This window comes from Mus pahari, chromosome 7 (assembly GCF_900095145.1).
Source record: "Mus pahari chromosome 7, PAHARI_EIJ_v1.1, whole genome shotgun sequence".
Lineage (NCBI taxonomy): Eukaryota > Metazoa > Chordata > Mammalia > Rodentia > Muridae > Mus > Mus pahari.
In genome coordinates, this window is record NC_034596.1 from 28,695,730 (window position 1) to 28,711,517 (window position 15,788).

Sequence of the window (15,788 nt, forward strand, 5' to 3'; positions counted from 1 at the left end):
AAACACCCCCCTATAGGAACTAGGCAGAAAGAAAAACTTACCACTTGCAAATTACTATCCAGGTGAGACTGGCCAAACCACCAATGAGAAGTGCACCCAGTCCAATGGAGACCCAGGATGCCCAAGGCAGCCTGCCAGAATCTGTACAGGAGGACACAGGTCAGCAGATCTGGCCCGCAGGGCCACAGGTCCCTGCCTGGCTGGCCCCAGCACAACTCATGGTGAAAAAGCTGTTTATATAATATGTCCTTCTCTGAGTGAATTGAAGTCAGGGAGAGCTGGCAGGGACTGGCCCTTAACTGGGAGAGAGGTTCCGGTCTAGTGAGGGCCATAGTTACTAGGACAGTGAGCTTCTTAAGGCTCCCAAAGGACTCAGATGGGACATGACAGAGGGGACACAGCAGCTGTACCTGAAGAGCACAGCATGATACTCAGCCTGTCTTCATATGCATTTGCAAAGACTGTGGAATTCAGCTAGGGTCCAGGAAGGCAGAATGTAGCCCTGTGCAGTTAGAACTTTTGGAGGATCTAGGGACAGTCAGCAAATTTCCCAGTGATCTTTCCCACATAGAGACAAATTGAACCCTTCACTGGGAATTAGAGAGCAAAAGGTCCTTGAGCCAGCCTAGCCAGGGACCTGTAACCTCTGATCCTGGAGTCTGAGCAGAAGTTGCTTTTCATGCTTCCTGTGCTGCTGCCAAGTTCCTAACCCAGTGACTTCCTACAAGGAAAGGTCTCTCTGAGGCCAGTAGCCCTTGCTTCAAAATCACAGCCCTGCCATAGACTCTCTTGTCAGCTGCTCATCCCTGGATCCTTGAGATTGTTAGAAATCACCCAGCAGAGAAATGTTGTTTGTTTGTTTGTTTGTTTTCTGTTTTCTGTTTTTTTTTTGAAGTGTCACATCCTGTGTCCAGCACTGTAAAAGGTGGCGCACCCCTGAGGCTCTGAGGACTAGTCCCAGCAGCAGGCTGCCAGGGTTCGGTCAGTGCTCCCTAGGGATGACTCAGTGAGAGAGGAGGCAGCTGAGGCCTGGTAGCTTAGACTGGCTTTCCATCTGGGACCTGCACCCCAGCTGTTTCTCTCTCTCTAGAATCTGAAAATCTCTTGGAAGCTGGAGACCCCAGTGTTTCTTAAAGTTGACCCTTGGAGTTTAAATTTGTCAGCATTTCTATTAAAAAACTATTTAGACAACCTTCATTCTCTACCTGGCTTCTTTCCTGGACACTGCCTTATCAAGATCTCTCGATCCTTCCTTAGCTTGGACTTGGCAGCGCATTGGGTTACCTACTGTCATTTGGCCTGTATGTGACTGTAGAGCCTCAGGACTTGACCTGTATACTGTGCTTGGTTCTATGAGTCCTTTGTGTAGGTGGGAAACCTCCATATTTTGCCACTCTGGAAAGACTTGATCAGTTTCAGCCTGGATAAGACCTTCAGTCCCACACTTACAAGGGCCATTGTCCATCTCTTGTGTGTTGCCTCCCCCAGCCTTGAAGCAAGCAGATTCAGACTTGTTGTCACTGAGCATGGGACCACCTGGGGTGGAACCTTCTGACTTAGCTGGCTCTATTGTTCTATACCTGCCGGCTGCTCTGCTCCAAAACATGGCTACCTGCTGAGACCCTTGAGATATATCGGAGACAGCACCCTGCAGACTGGTGACAGGCACCAAGAATGGATTGGTGGGGGATGGGCCTCCCCCCTCTTTACAAGCTCAGACTCTTCGAAACTCGTGGGCTTTGAACAGATACGTGTGTGTGTCTTGGCCTCGTTCTTTTCTCCCTGTCTATTCTCTTTCAGCCCCAGCCTGCCTTTCAGGAATACCCGGTCTGTGTGGTCACAGGCGGCCACACTCACTTGTGTTTCTGGAATATGTGCTCTTTGGTGATAACACATCAAACTGAGAAACCCTGTTCTCAACACTTTTCTGGTCTCAGTGCTAATCATTCAGAAAGGAATTCTGAAGGTGTCTTGGGCCAAGCATTAGAATTGCAGACAGATGCCCTTTAGCTGACTGACAGCACCAGGAGTTTTATTCTTGGCCATTGGAGCTCTCTCATGGGATGAAGAGGTTAGCAATGTTTCTGGGCCTGTAGGGAATTAGGATGCTGACTCTAGTGGCTTACGGTTTGCTTTGGCAGGTTTTTTTTTTTTTTTTTTCTGAATTAGCTCTTCTGAATTTACAATGGTACGCGCAGACAGAAGAGGCCTCAGATTCTGTTCTACACACTCTGTAGCATGATTTGCATCGAAAGGGTGTTTCAGACAAGCTATTGAAAGCTGTCAGGATGCCAGTCCCTGAATGTCTCCAGGATCTCATTGTCCACTTGCTACTAGGCAAGGTGAGCTTCAACTCGGCACTTGGGAAAGTTTGGGGTCACCCTCTAGGAACATAGCTAAAGTCTGAGAACCTCAAACACAGCCTTTTTTTTTTTTTTTTTTCTTATTTCCAAGAAACCAGCCAACAGGCACTGCCAGGAAGCCACTCACCTATGCAGGTCTTCTCATCCTCACCTAGCACGTAGGGGTCTGTGCACACACACTGGAAACTTCCCTTGGTGTTCTTGCACTTTGCAGAGGGGTGGCAAGGTGGGTGTGTCAGATCTGCACACTCATTAACATCTGCAGGAACAATGCGCAGTCAGTAGTAGGGAAGGAAGGGCCCATGTCCTCAGCTCCATGTAGCAGACTCTTTTCCAGACTACCTAGGCCCACCCCTGGTCTCAAGGACACCAGTGTCATAGCCTTGCCACTTCCCCAGTTGTTTGGCCACCTCATACTTCTTGTGCTTGAGGTAAAGCACCTACAGAGCGCCTCAGTCCTGGTTCTGTGGCCAGGCCTATCTCAGCTGCTCATGGTCTACTTTTGTCCCTGCTTATACTGACATTCTGGCTTCCAGTAGCCTCCATTGCCTTTTCCTTAGGAGCATGAGTCGTCTTACTGTATGAAGACTCCGATGGCTACTATGGTGGACTCAGCTCTGCCTCCATGTGAGGCACACTGTGCTTTTGGGAGTTAATGGATGACAGACAGATACTATGCCCCTCTCTCCTTCTCAGTGCATCCTGGGGAATCTTATTCTTACTTTTCCTGTATGCTTTTTTTGTTTTGTTTTTGTGGCTGCTGCCAGGAGTCACCACAAGCTGAGAGCCATAGAACCTGGTCCCCTTTCAGTGCTGGAGGTCAGAAGCTCAATGAGGTGTCAGAGCACAATGTCCCCCCAAAGGCTCTCCCTTTTTCTTTTCTAGAACAACTCTGAATGTGTCGCATCTTGTAGACTCCTTGTGGTGTTCCCCAGTCCTCTCCAGTTGTCCTGATGTCTTTTCTTGTAAGGACACTGGATCTTGGGTGAGAGCCACCTAGAAGCATCTGAAAAGATTTTTATTTTCAAATAGGGCAAAATCCTGCCATACTGATGCTTGAGACTTGGACATAGCTTTCTTGTGGGCAACAGTAAATCTCAGACTTAAACATTTCTGCTTATCCTAAACTGAAATCAATCTAGGAGCTAGTGAATTTGAGACCATACACATTCTGGGCTTTCTTGCAGATGATTAACCCTGAGGTGTGTGCTGCAAGCCTACACTGAGTAGAAATTTGTGCTTCTTACAAAGGAAAGAGAAAACATGTTGAGGCTGGCTACTTTATTAGAACTCTAGTGCAACCTGAATGGAAGGTCAAAGTGTTGAGTATCTAATAAAATTTTGTTTTTCAAAAGCAGTAGCATGTGTCCTCAGATCACCACGAACATATCTTCACAGATCTGTTGATTCCTGAAAGCAGACATAGAAATAGATGCACTTATCCCTTATGAGGGAGAGAGGGGAGCCACGGACAGGATCCGAGAGGCCAAAAGAAGGGAAAGGGCAGTCCAGTCCCTGGGCTGACAAGTTCAGGGTAGAAGGTGGGATATACCAGAAATACCCTGTAACAGGTAGGGAATAGGGGATGCTGGGAGAACTGGGAGGCCAGGTCCACTTTGAGGTGTTACCTTAGCCAATTGTCCTGGGTTTGAAACTTGGCACATATATGATGAGACTCCTTAAACAGTGAAATCAACTGTGACCAATTACTTAAATGCCCAAGACTATAGGAGACATTTCATTCAAAACGCTATAGTCCACTCTTTGTACCCCATAGGCTGATGGCCATACTGTAAAGCAGAATGCATTTAGTCCAACTCTGAAAGTCTTCGTAGTCTTTGAGTTTTAGCATAGTTTAAACAACCAAAGTCTGCGTCTTTTCTGAGACTAAAGGCAATATCTAACCTGTAACCCCTGTAAACTGAAAATGCAAACTGCATACTTTTAATACACATGGCATAGAATATACACTGGCATTCCAAAAGGGAGGAAAGGGGTATGGTGAGAAAAGAATGGACCCAAGCAAGAACAGAACCCAACATGGAAAATACCAAATTCTGTAGCTACATGTTTAATGTCGAAAGGCTTAGACAGATCTGCCCTTCCTTTTGTCTGTCTGTCTCTTACTACCTCTGTCTGTCTCTCTGTCTCTCTCTGTGTCTCTGTCTCTCTCTGTGTCTCTGTCTCTGTCTCTCTCCCTCTACTACCTGTGTTCACCTCTCCTTGGCAGATACTCCATTGCTGTGATGTATGAAACATCTTGTTATCTTCACTGAAACACAGGCTTCATTTTCCCAGCTTCATGCAATGGCATCTTAGGATCTCTTGCTCTCTTAAGGACCTTCATGTAGGGACTCCCCTGCCACACACTGTCTGACCTCAGTGGCTCTCTGGGACTGTAGGGGAAGATTCCATGACCTCTTTACTCTCATATCTTTCATGATTCTAAAACCAGAACCATGTGGATAACACTGGAAAGTTTCCTACCAGCCTGCAATGGACTCTAGAGCCCCCGAGTCACATATGAGATTTCTTTTTGTCCTCCTTACTCATTTTCACTAGCGGTATGCATAAGAGTGATTACTAACAACCATTTGCTAGAATCAATATTAGGGTGTCTTAAAATCTCTTTTAACAAATAAATTAAACCATTACATTTAAATTTATTCCCAGGCAAGTTCTTAGGACAAGGGCAGAAAGTGGTCACAATTTTATCAAATTATCATAATAATGATCTCTAGCCCAGTTAACAATGTTTTCCTTCTCTAGAATCTCTTTGTGTGGGCCTCCACAGTCCACAGGGCTCTCATCATTACTATCCTCTAAGATCCTAATAGGAGGGTCATTAAGCCACACTATAACATTCAACTACTTTTCTAGTCCTAAGTTCCAAGGTCTTCCATGTTTCTCCAAAACCCAATATGCTCAGGACTGGCATAGCAATAGCCCCTTCCTAGTACTAACAACATCCTTGTTCATTACTTTTGCATTACTGTGATAAAATACTATAATCAAGGCAACTTGTTGAAGGACGGGATTATTTGTGCTCATGATTCCAGATAATAGTCCATCACAGTAGAGGAAATGTGGCATCAGGCAGGCATGGTGGCTAAAACAGCTGAGAGCTCACATCTTGAACCACAAGTACCAGAGAGCAAAATTGGAATGGCACACGAATTTGAACTCTCAAAGCCTGCCCCTAGTGACACACTTTCTCCACGGAAACCACATCTCCTAAGACTGCCTAAGCACCACCCAGTGAGGATCAAGTATTCAAATGCCTGAGAGTATAGGTGTCAACTCATTCAAACCATCATAGATGGATTTTAGTAGCTAAATGGGATTTGAACAGAGAAGATAAAATAATCTCATTGGATTTTCTATGTCAACAACATAAGCTTGTAGCTCTTCCTTCTATTGCCAGTCACGTGGATTCACAACTGACTGGAGATTGTTTAGACACATATTGATGTCAACTCACCACAAAAATATTTAGTCTGTCATTCTTTAAAGGCTTAGTTTGTTTCCTTGTGATCCCTTCTTTGGATATATGTAGTTAGGGGTAAGATTTAGTGAAGGCACTTGTAAGTGTAAACACTTGTAAGTGTAAACACTTGTAAGTGTAAACACTTGTAAGTGTAAATCATTTCGATGATTTGTACAAAAAATATTATAAAAACAGGATGGCAGAAAACATGAATTATATTCATGAAACTAGCAATCTTTCTTTATTCCCTCTTCCCATCTTGCTCTGCAGAAACTCCTGCTGTTATAAGGTCTCAGCCCTGCCATGTTCTTTGCAAGCTCGTGAAGACCTTCATCTGTGCATCCCACGAAAATGGGTACCATTTCTTCTGAACAAATCAGAATAAATTCTCATATAGACGTACGACTCTGTCACTTCTGTTTTTGTTCAGTGGTGCATCTTGGGTATACTTGGTCTACAGTATAGACCCTCCTTAATGCATTCAGCATGGTATTTCATGGCGTGCTGAAAGGGCACTAGGCCTTGTTCTTGATGTTGTACACTCATTAATCAATTTAAACAGACAACCAAAGAGCTGGATCCCACGACCATTCTCACTGCACATTTGAAGAGTTGGAGGCAGGAGTAAGCTGGGTGACCTCAAGGGGCAGAGTAATTAGCTTCTGAAAGAGCCGATCTGGTGTGAAGCTGCAGAGTTATTGCACTGGAGAAAGAGGTCACAGTCAGTACTGCTCAGTGGGTGTCTCAATCCTAACACACTTGACTTTGCAGTGTCTCAGAGACCGTGCCAATTTAATCTCAGAACCGTTGGCCCTGTAAGGCTGCTGGTCTGAAAAGAGGACGTTGGCTGTTGGGTCTTCTGCTCACAGAGTCTACACTATGAGATCACTTGTTGCATTTGAGGCCATGTCACCTGATGCTCCTATAATTAGAAGCACCGGGAAGCTTAGAAATTAAGCCAATGGTAACTGGTAACTAAGTCCTTAGTACCTACTGACCATTCATTGTACCACACAACTTCTTTAAGTTTAGGGAACTAGTGACTCTAGAAGTAAAAAGTTAGGATAAAAACAGCTGAAGGATGTGGGCTGGGGACAAAAACCCCAATGACTTCTATGACATGAAACTGTCTAGTGGGAGCAGGATGGGTGTCCTACTTTTAAAGTTCATCAAAGATGAGCCCTGTGAACTGTTATGTCAGCTTGTATTCAGTAGGTCCACTGAGGACACGTAGAGTTTTTCTTACCAGGCTTTTGCAGTCATAAATCTTAAAGCTAACAGCCTGAATGAGATTGCAGAAGTTCTGATTTTAGAACAAAATGAAGTTAAGGTGTACAGGCTAAGATATGACTATCCCAGGGCTGGTCAGCCATAGAACATTACTGTGCCAAACCCTGGGGGCCACGGCCTAGTGAGACACCATCAGTGGGGAGAACCTGCAATTCTAGTAAAGTGAGCATTTCTTGTTTAATTGCTAAGCCAAACCAGTCGGAAAGCTTTGAGGTTTGTCATAATGTTAATGAAGATTAACTACAAAATGTGGTAATTCAGAGTGATCAAAGTAGCAGGTGTCAGAAACAACACCTGCGCACAGATGTTGCCATTTCATAGAACATCTGGTCTTCTGCCACTCTTTCCACGGGCATTCTGTCTTCTGGGAGAGAATCTCTGTGTTCTGAGTAATAAAGTCCTTGGCCTTGTTCCCTGGCCCACTGTTGCTCATGATCAGATCCCAAACAGAGCTGGGGAGTCTGTAGTCAGCTCTGGGCCTTCACAGTCCACTTTCTACTGGTACAAGTTTGGGGGAGTGGAATTGTTGGTTTACATCACAGGATCCAGGTCAGATTGGTGTATTCTCTCAATAGCTTTCATCTCTTACCTGTTAGGCTTCAGACCCATTGATTCCTGGGCAGCTCACCACGCTGCCAGCCATTTTCCTATCTCTGCTTCCTTTCTTCCTTGTCCTGGTCTTAAGACTACAGTTATGCATTGGGGGAACCCAATGTGACTGACTGCCATGGTGTGCAGAACTCAGGAGTCAATCATGGCCAAGACTGAGCCTTGACCCTCTTCTTCTTTACTATTCAGGGTTTAAAAGTGATTAGCATTATAACCTTTCAAGAACAAAACACTCTGGGTTTCAAAGTTACAATGAAATGCTCATCCGTGTGCCAAAGGAGATGTAAACTGAAGCTCACCCTCAGACACTGGATGTGGGAGTTAAGAGGTGTCTGGCATGTTCACAGAGTCATACCAGCTTTCCATAGCTCTAAAAAAGAAAACGAAACTTTGGGTTTTATCTGGGCTTGCAAACCAGACAAGTTCTTTCATGGTATCACCTCTGCATTCAGAGACTTGGCTAAATGTTTCCCATTCTGTGGGACCACTTGGTATGCAGGTTCTGTCTCCTCCTCAGGAATCTTTCATTGATATGACTGACAGACACTGAGACAATATATCCTCTCTAAGAGCAGGGCCACTGTGTTCTCTTTCACTGTTCCACACCCCTGGTAGAAGCACTACTTATAGGAGGCAGATTTTAAGTAAAACCAAAAGATGCTAGCTAAGGTGTCAATAAGTCTCATTGGCAGGGAACTAGAGCCCGGGTGTATCCTTTCTCACAGACTTGTCTCTGTGCAGGCAAAACTCAGGACCCAGGCTTTTCCTCAAGAGGCTAACATTCTTGCCAGCTTCCCAACCATCTTAGGGGTGATTCCTACTCTGCAGAGTCATAAGAGAGAAGTGGGTAGAAGAAGTCAGGGGAGTCCTTACAGCAGGACCTGAGAATGCCTGCTTCCTTCTGCTCTCAGAAAATTGATTTCCTGAGCCTGAGGAGGCCAAGAACACAGCTGGGAAGGCAGAGCTCCAAGGCGTTGATAGTTCTGGGTCTTTCTATGGGTACCAGGAGGGAGAACCTTCTCTGCTATTTCATTTGGGCAAAGGGTCTGCAAATTCTGTCCATAACCTTGTCTAGAACTTATTAGATCCTTTTCTTCCCTCCTCGTTGAAATCACCGTGAGTCCAGATTTGATGTGACTGTCTCCATGTTTTGCCATCTGGAGAAAGCAATGAACTATGGGCAACAGAGAGACATTCTTTCTCCTCTGTGCCAGTCAGCTCTTGGGATACCTGTGCTCAGAGTAATGCTTTGGTGAAGGATCTGATGTTTTTCACAGGGAAACAGATTGTTTTGTAATGATTGTTAAACTACACTACATGACACCACTGACCTTTACAAACAGGAGGCTCGGAGTCCCATCCGTTCTGGGTACATGTGACCTGCTCCTGCCCCTGCAGCTTGTATCCATGGAAACAGGAATATACAAGTACCAGCTTCCCAGATTCTTCGCAGTGCACAAAGTTCCCATTCTCCACCTTCTCTGGGAAGACACACTTGTCATCTGTGGAATGTGGAAGGTCAAAATGCAGTAAAGCCACCAGCCCTACTGTGGGCAGAGCTGCGCCTCTTCATTAAAACGTTACACTCCAATACCCTGCATCTGCACCGCATTCCATTTGGAGGCTCCAGAAATTTTCTTGGTCACTCCTTAGCCTGGGATGGAAGTGGTTAATAAGTTTCCATATGCGTCATTCTCAAACTGGCATCCCTGCGTTTCTCTTGGCAAATGGGTTCTAGGCCTTAAAGAAATGCCTGCCATGTAGCTAATTCCTCTGCTCCCACTTGAAGCCAAGTCTTACATGGCACAAATCTGATGTCATAGTTAATGAAAGAGAAAACACTGTGTGGGGTTGAGAAAATTCCTCTGTGGGTGAGTTGCTTATTGTGCAAGTGTGAAGATCCGAGTTTGGGTATCCAGAGCCAGTATAAAGTCTGGCTGAGCATGCCAATCCGACCACAATCCCAGAACACAAGAGGCAAAGACAGCTCCCAGAGCACCCCGGCTGGCCAGATCAGGGAGTTCTACACTCAGTGGGTGATCATGCCGCAATAGAGTAAGATGAATATAGATTGAGAACACTCGATGTCAGCTTCAGGTCTCCTGATGCATGTGTACACCAATGTGCACCCAAACACATGCAAGATCTACACAATATACACACACCATACACATACACCTGCATACATGCAAACATAATAAATATTCTGAATCAGTGGTAATTCATGAGATATACTTTAGTCTGTCCTAAGCATGTATAGAGCTAAAACCAAGGTGAGAACATTTACTTTGCTAATTAAACATCCGGAATCTGTAGGTCCCTGCTCAGTCTTACATCTTTTCTAAGTAGTCAGTATCAGTCACTACTTGCTTTTAAATGAGAGCTCATCTGCTGCTCCTTAGCCAGGAAGACTGAGCCAGCAGGATCCCAGGAGGTTCTGTGCTCCTCCATGGATGCCAGAACTCTAGAGGAATGCTCAGTTCTCATGGGCACAAAGCCCATGACAGGAGGAGGATCTGGGGGTTGCCAGTTGCCAGCCGTTCCCAAGCACAGTGTATGAACCTAGATGGAGCACAGGCTTGCCAACGGTGGCAGACTTCTGCTCTGATTCTTTGGTCTTGCTGGGGGTGCTACCATTCTACAGGAGAAGACAAGGCTCAGTCTCGCCAGTGCTCTCTCAGCAGGACAGGTTTAAAATCGGCCTCTTTGAGAGGTTAAACCGACGTTAATGTCACAATAAAATAACAAGGGGCTGGGAGTTACCTTGTGGGAAGGTCTCCCTCCACAGTTCGAGGTCCATGCTAGGGATGTCTTCACAGGATTCAAAGTCTTGGGGGAACTCTCCAATACGGAAGGCATCCACAGGTACTCTGGTGAGGCCAGTGTTGTCACAGATGACCCGAGGTAGTGAATGCTTTTCTAGTTCCTGCCTCTGAGCATCTGTGAAGATGTGGCTGTTCTCCCACCAAAACCTACATAGGAGAGAACAACGTGAGTGGGGTGGCATGCTCTGCTATTTCTGTTTGTTATGGACTCGATACCCCCATGGAGAATCCTGTCATAGGGTAGCCACAGCACGCAGGGCTCGTGAGAATCAGGCATCAGGGACATGGAGGAGGAAAGGAATGGTTATCCCGAGTCTGTCTGGGCGCAGCCCTGCCTCACAAGCAAGTGCAGCAAAGTCAACCACTGGAAGAGGTGCTGCTCAGCCCAAGGTCCAAGTTTGAGTCTTATTCCTATCCCACCCCCAGGCCAGGGACATCAGAGAGAAAGAAAATAATGCTAGTTCTCAGAATATCAACAGCATGGAGAAAGCTCCGATTTTCCACAGCCCTTTACCGTATAAACTATGTCTTCATTCTTACTTGGGAACACATTCCCTTAAGAGGGGAGAAGGAGCTGAAACCTGCAAAAGGACCCCAGATGTATTGGACAGCATGCAAAAGATTCTCCTTATATCAGCTGGTTGACTGGAGTTTAGCTTTTCGGAGACATCCAGTCATAAACACTAGGGTGAAAAATCCCAGCATCACTCTAACATCTGCCAGAGGTTCTTGGACTTTGCCACTGAACATGACCCAAAAGCCATGTCATACTCAAGGGAGCTTAGGAAATGAGCTGCCTACCAAGCTCATGTCTTCTCCTGTCCTAATTATGTCAAGCCACATCATTTTTCTAAAGATACAGTTTCAAGGAAGATAAAAACTTCCAGGATTCTTTTCCAGGTGTCGCCGGTGTGAGAAATACTGTATCCTAGAGATTAATGGCTAATGTTTCTAGCAAAGTCAATGAAAGAGTATGAAGGGCGTGGCTAAAATCCAAGCTTTTCAGCACTCTAATGGGGAGAGAGGGATAGATGGAGGGAGGAGGCAGGCAGAAAGAGAATCCAGTATGTGGGAATTTTTAAAAATACCAGAAAGAGGGCTAGAGAGATGGCTCAGCGGTTAAGAGCACTGATTGCTCTTCCAGAGGTTCTGAGTTCAATTCCCAACAACCACATGGTTGGCTTACAACCATCATCTGTAGTGCTCTCTTCTGTTGTGTCTGAAGACAGCTGCAGTGTACTCATATACAGGAAATAAATAAATAAATAAATAAATAAATAAATAAATACAGTTGCTTACTTAAAAAAATACCAGAAAGAAATGATTCCTTGTTTTTTAATGTGTGGTTCCATAATTGTCATGGTTCATGGTTTACATTCTGCTGATCACTATCTGGTGTCACACCATGAGGTGCCCTGATAAATGACTGCTTCCCTAACCTCCTCTGGATGCAGGAAGTACCATATTTTAGGTTGAAATGGAGGAAGGAGGAAGGAGCAAGTGCAAGGACAGGCAACTGTGAGGGGATGGAGGTTGAGGCATGGTGGGGAGACAAGGCGGAGTCTGTTTGTCTGGAGACTGCTCCAGGGCACTAGCAGGGGTCCACACGGTCATCAAGGCAGGCCTATCCGTTCAGTGTGTGTGGTGTCAGAGAATGGCCAAAGATAGAAGCTGTCGACTGTCACAGTTTGAGTTACATACATGCCTTTTCATCCACATGACTAGAAGTATGGGAAAACAATAGTCATGTTTTTAAGTGAACAAGATATTCTTTATGTCTTGTGGTCCTTTTGTGTGGTGACAACATTGTTTAATGGTCAAGGATAATACGTTTGAGAGAAAACCTCTCCGGCGTCACTTAAGCACTTGAGCCCAGACCTTGCTTCTCCATACAAGTCTAATATGGAGCCATGTGTTATGCCCAGAGTGTATCCCACATATACTTTGCCACAGGCACTGACCTGTCCCCATCCCTCAGAGCCTTCATCTGCTTCCCAATGATACACGCAAACAGAGGACCAGTGCGGGCCCCTGGCAAGAACTTCTCGGCCAAGCCTCCCAACCAGACATCAATGTTGTCAGCATGCTTGTATAAGTCCATTATCTTGTTGACCATGCTTCTGTTGGCAATGGCTTTGTTCATCTCAGCTCTTGTCTCCAGGCGTGACAAGCCACAGAACTCTCTCCATTCATTGTAGCCTGTGCAAGAAAGAGAGCACAGGTCTGACTTTACAGGGACTTAAGCTATACCAGTCTACCCATGGGTTCTGCTGAGCCCTGGAAGCCAGGGTTGCAGAGACACAGCCCTGTCTGTTAGCCCCTGCTGCAGAGTGACCCTGCTATTGTGGCATGATATTCACACTACAGAGTTCAACAGAACAGACTATGTCTCATATTCTCGAAGCTCTTATAACGAGTGTGTTTTGGGGTGATTGTGAATTGGAGTTAGAAAGGGTGCCAAGTCAAAACTCTTTAGTGAATTTATACTATGACTGGCCAGTCTTTCCCCGCAGAACTATGCTGGCAGGTCACACCGTTTTCAGAGCTGAGGATGCTCCAGAAGGACACCGAGAGCTTGTGGAGAACAGGAGCACACCAGGACTGTTTCTCTGTCTCTGTCTCTCTGTTTCTCCCTCTGTCTCTCTGTGCCTCTCTGTCTCTGTCTCTCTCACACATACATACACATACAAACATAGACACTTTTACATATACATTCATAAACACAGACACTCTCTTAGGCACACTCACTCACATATCCTCTTATACACACTCGCTCACTGACATACTCTTACACACATGTGCTCAAGACACCTTTATACACATACACACTCATAAACACATACTCTCTTACACAGACACACAGCTTCTCTTTCACACACAGACACATGCTATCTTACACACATATATCCACACAACAAGGCACTCTCATACACTCACTCACTCACTCATTCACACATAATACACTCACAGACACATACTCTATTGTATACATACACATTCACTCTCTTATACATGCACTCACAAGCATATACTCTCTTACACAGACACACTCACAGACACATTCTCTTATATATACTCAGAGACATTATCTTACACACAGACAAACAGACACACACACACACACAGAGAGAGAGAGAGAGAGAGAGAGAACACACACACACACACACACACACACACACACACACACACATATATATATATATATATATATATATATATGCCTATCTTTCCTCATGTGACTGTCTCTGCAGATTCTCTACCTGCTTGAGGATGATTCCATCATAGCTGGAAAAGCCCATCCCTGGCCTCATGGTCCTGGCATCTCTTACTCCCCATTGACCCTACAGGTAGTGCTCTGGCTTTGCTGGGCTGCTTTCTCCACTGGACACATGACATGATCTTACAGTACCCTCCTGACAGGCTACCTTTGGCCTCATCCTCCTCATCTCGACTTCTTCCAGAAGCCTCTCTTCCTCCTGACAGTGATGGGAGGTGCCAGCCACTGTCTGCTGTGGGACTCCACCCTGAGGCAGCCGTTCCTTGTCATTCCCTTCGCCTGCCCATACTGCCATCGGCATTCTGTCAGAGTCTGCCTTGTGCTATTGTCACTGCTTTCTGCACCGAGACGCTCAGCACGAATTGTATAAACACACATAGAGAGATGCATTGAGGACTAGGCCAGGTCTCTACAGGGGTGATGAGGCATTAATGGGATAAAAACTTTGGGGATTCATGTGTGTGGATAAGGTAGAATCTGAAGAAATGATTGTGCAGAGTCTGGGAATCGATGCCGGAGTGACAAGAGCCTTGCTGAGCCATTCAATGGGATGTGGGAGCATCTAGCTACAGGGAAAAACATGGAGGTGACAGGTTACAGCAAATAAAAGCCAAAGTAGGGAAAAATCACCAGTGAGATTTAAAATCTGTGGTTTATGAGCGCTGCCATCTGATGGTATTGGTGGGAGCATGATGATGGCAGCTCCCTCCATTCTGATTCAGGAGAAGCTGGGGTCTGTTTAATGTAGCTGTGTGTTTGATGTGTGTGTGTATGTGTGTGTGTGTGTGTGTGTGTGTGTGTGTGTATGTGTGCATGAGTGTGTGCCTGTGTTTATGTATGTGTGCATGAGTGAGTATGTGTGTGTGTGTATGTGTATGTGTGCATGAGTGTGTGCCTGTGTTTATGTGTGTGTGCCTGCGTGTGTGCATGAGTGTGTGTGTGTGTGTGTGTGTGTGTGTGCATTGGTATTTGATGCAGCCAAACATCAGACCACATTTTTAGAGTAATGACTCCTGAGCTTCCTGGTCAAGAAGATCGTTCTATCTCAATTCAGTGTCTGCTGTGCAAAGCTGGACCCTGTAAGTGGTAGTGCACTGGGAAGTCCTCTCTTTGTTCTCTAATTCTAGTTGGGTCACCTCAATCATATCCCTCAGGAGCCATCTAGCGAGATGACAGCTTTCTCCTTTCCTGTCTCCTGAGTCCTGACACGTCCCATAGCGTTTTGATTCCATTACGGACTGCTTTAGGCCAGACCCTCACAGATCCCGTAACCCCGTGGCAAGCAAAATAAAATCAGTGAATTTGATTTATATGAAAACAGATATTCCCACTGCTTGCCGCAGAGGTTGGGGAAATATAGGAGTTACTTCATTAAATACCCACTTGAAGGATCATTTACTCTCAGGACAATTGAAGCACAAAGAGTGGATGAATTACACTTGAATATTGGGAGAGAGATTTCTCAGGGGCCGTAAGCAGCAGAAATATGCTTCAACAGCTCCAAGAAAGCAAGTGCACTCGGAGCTCAGGGTGAAATACAGAAGGTTATGTGGCCTGCCAGCACACACAGAAGGGACCCTTTCTATAACTTCCCGGTATATACATGCTCTCCAGATCCAAGTTGCTACAGTCCCTTTGAAGGCTGCCGTGAGGGAGAAATGACTCAGAAGGATGACATCAACTGCATTGGGACTCTGCAGTCAGAGCTTCAGGATGGCAGCCTGGGTCATAGCATCTGTAAATAGGGCCTTTTCTCATGCATAGTCATAGGGCAGAGGACACTGGCCACTGGCCCTGTGAGTGGGCCTCTGGGTTAGGTCAGGCATCAGTGTGGTAGTTCTTGGGGAACCCTGGTGCTCCACACTGCGTGATGCTGACTCCATCAGGGTCCTGGGAGAGACTCTGTAGTTCTGTAGTTGGAAGCCCTTTGCAGACTG

General features: G+C 45.7%; 1 protein-coding gene across 1 annotated transcript in view; it reads right to left on the reverse strand.

The window, feature by feature from the left end:
* Tpo (thyroid peroxidase) overlaps nt 1-15,788 on the reverse strand; it is a 65,354-nt gene that overhangs the window by 15,707 nt on the left and 33,859 nt on the right. Inside the window, exons 10-14 of the mRNA XM_021202360.1 lie at nt 12,536-12,773; nt 10,513-10,721; nt 9,081-9,251; nt 2,491-2,622; nt 42-141 (exon numbers count right to left, since the gene is read on the reverse strand). Coding sequence (XP_021058019.1) covers nt 42-141; nt 2,491-2,622; nt 9,081-9,251; nt 10,513-10,721; nt 12,536-12,773 — 850 coding nt within the window. The remainder of the gene's footprint in view (nt 1-41; nt 142-2,490; nt 2,623-9,080; nt 9,252-10,512; nt 10,722-12,535; nt 12,774-15,788) is intronic.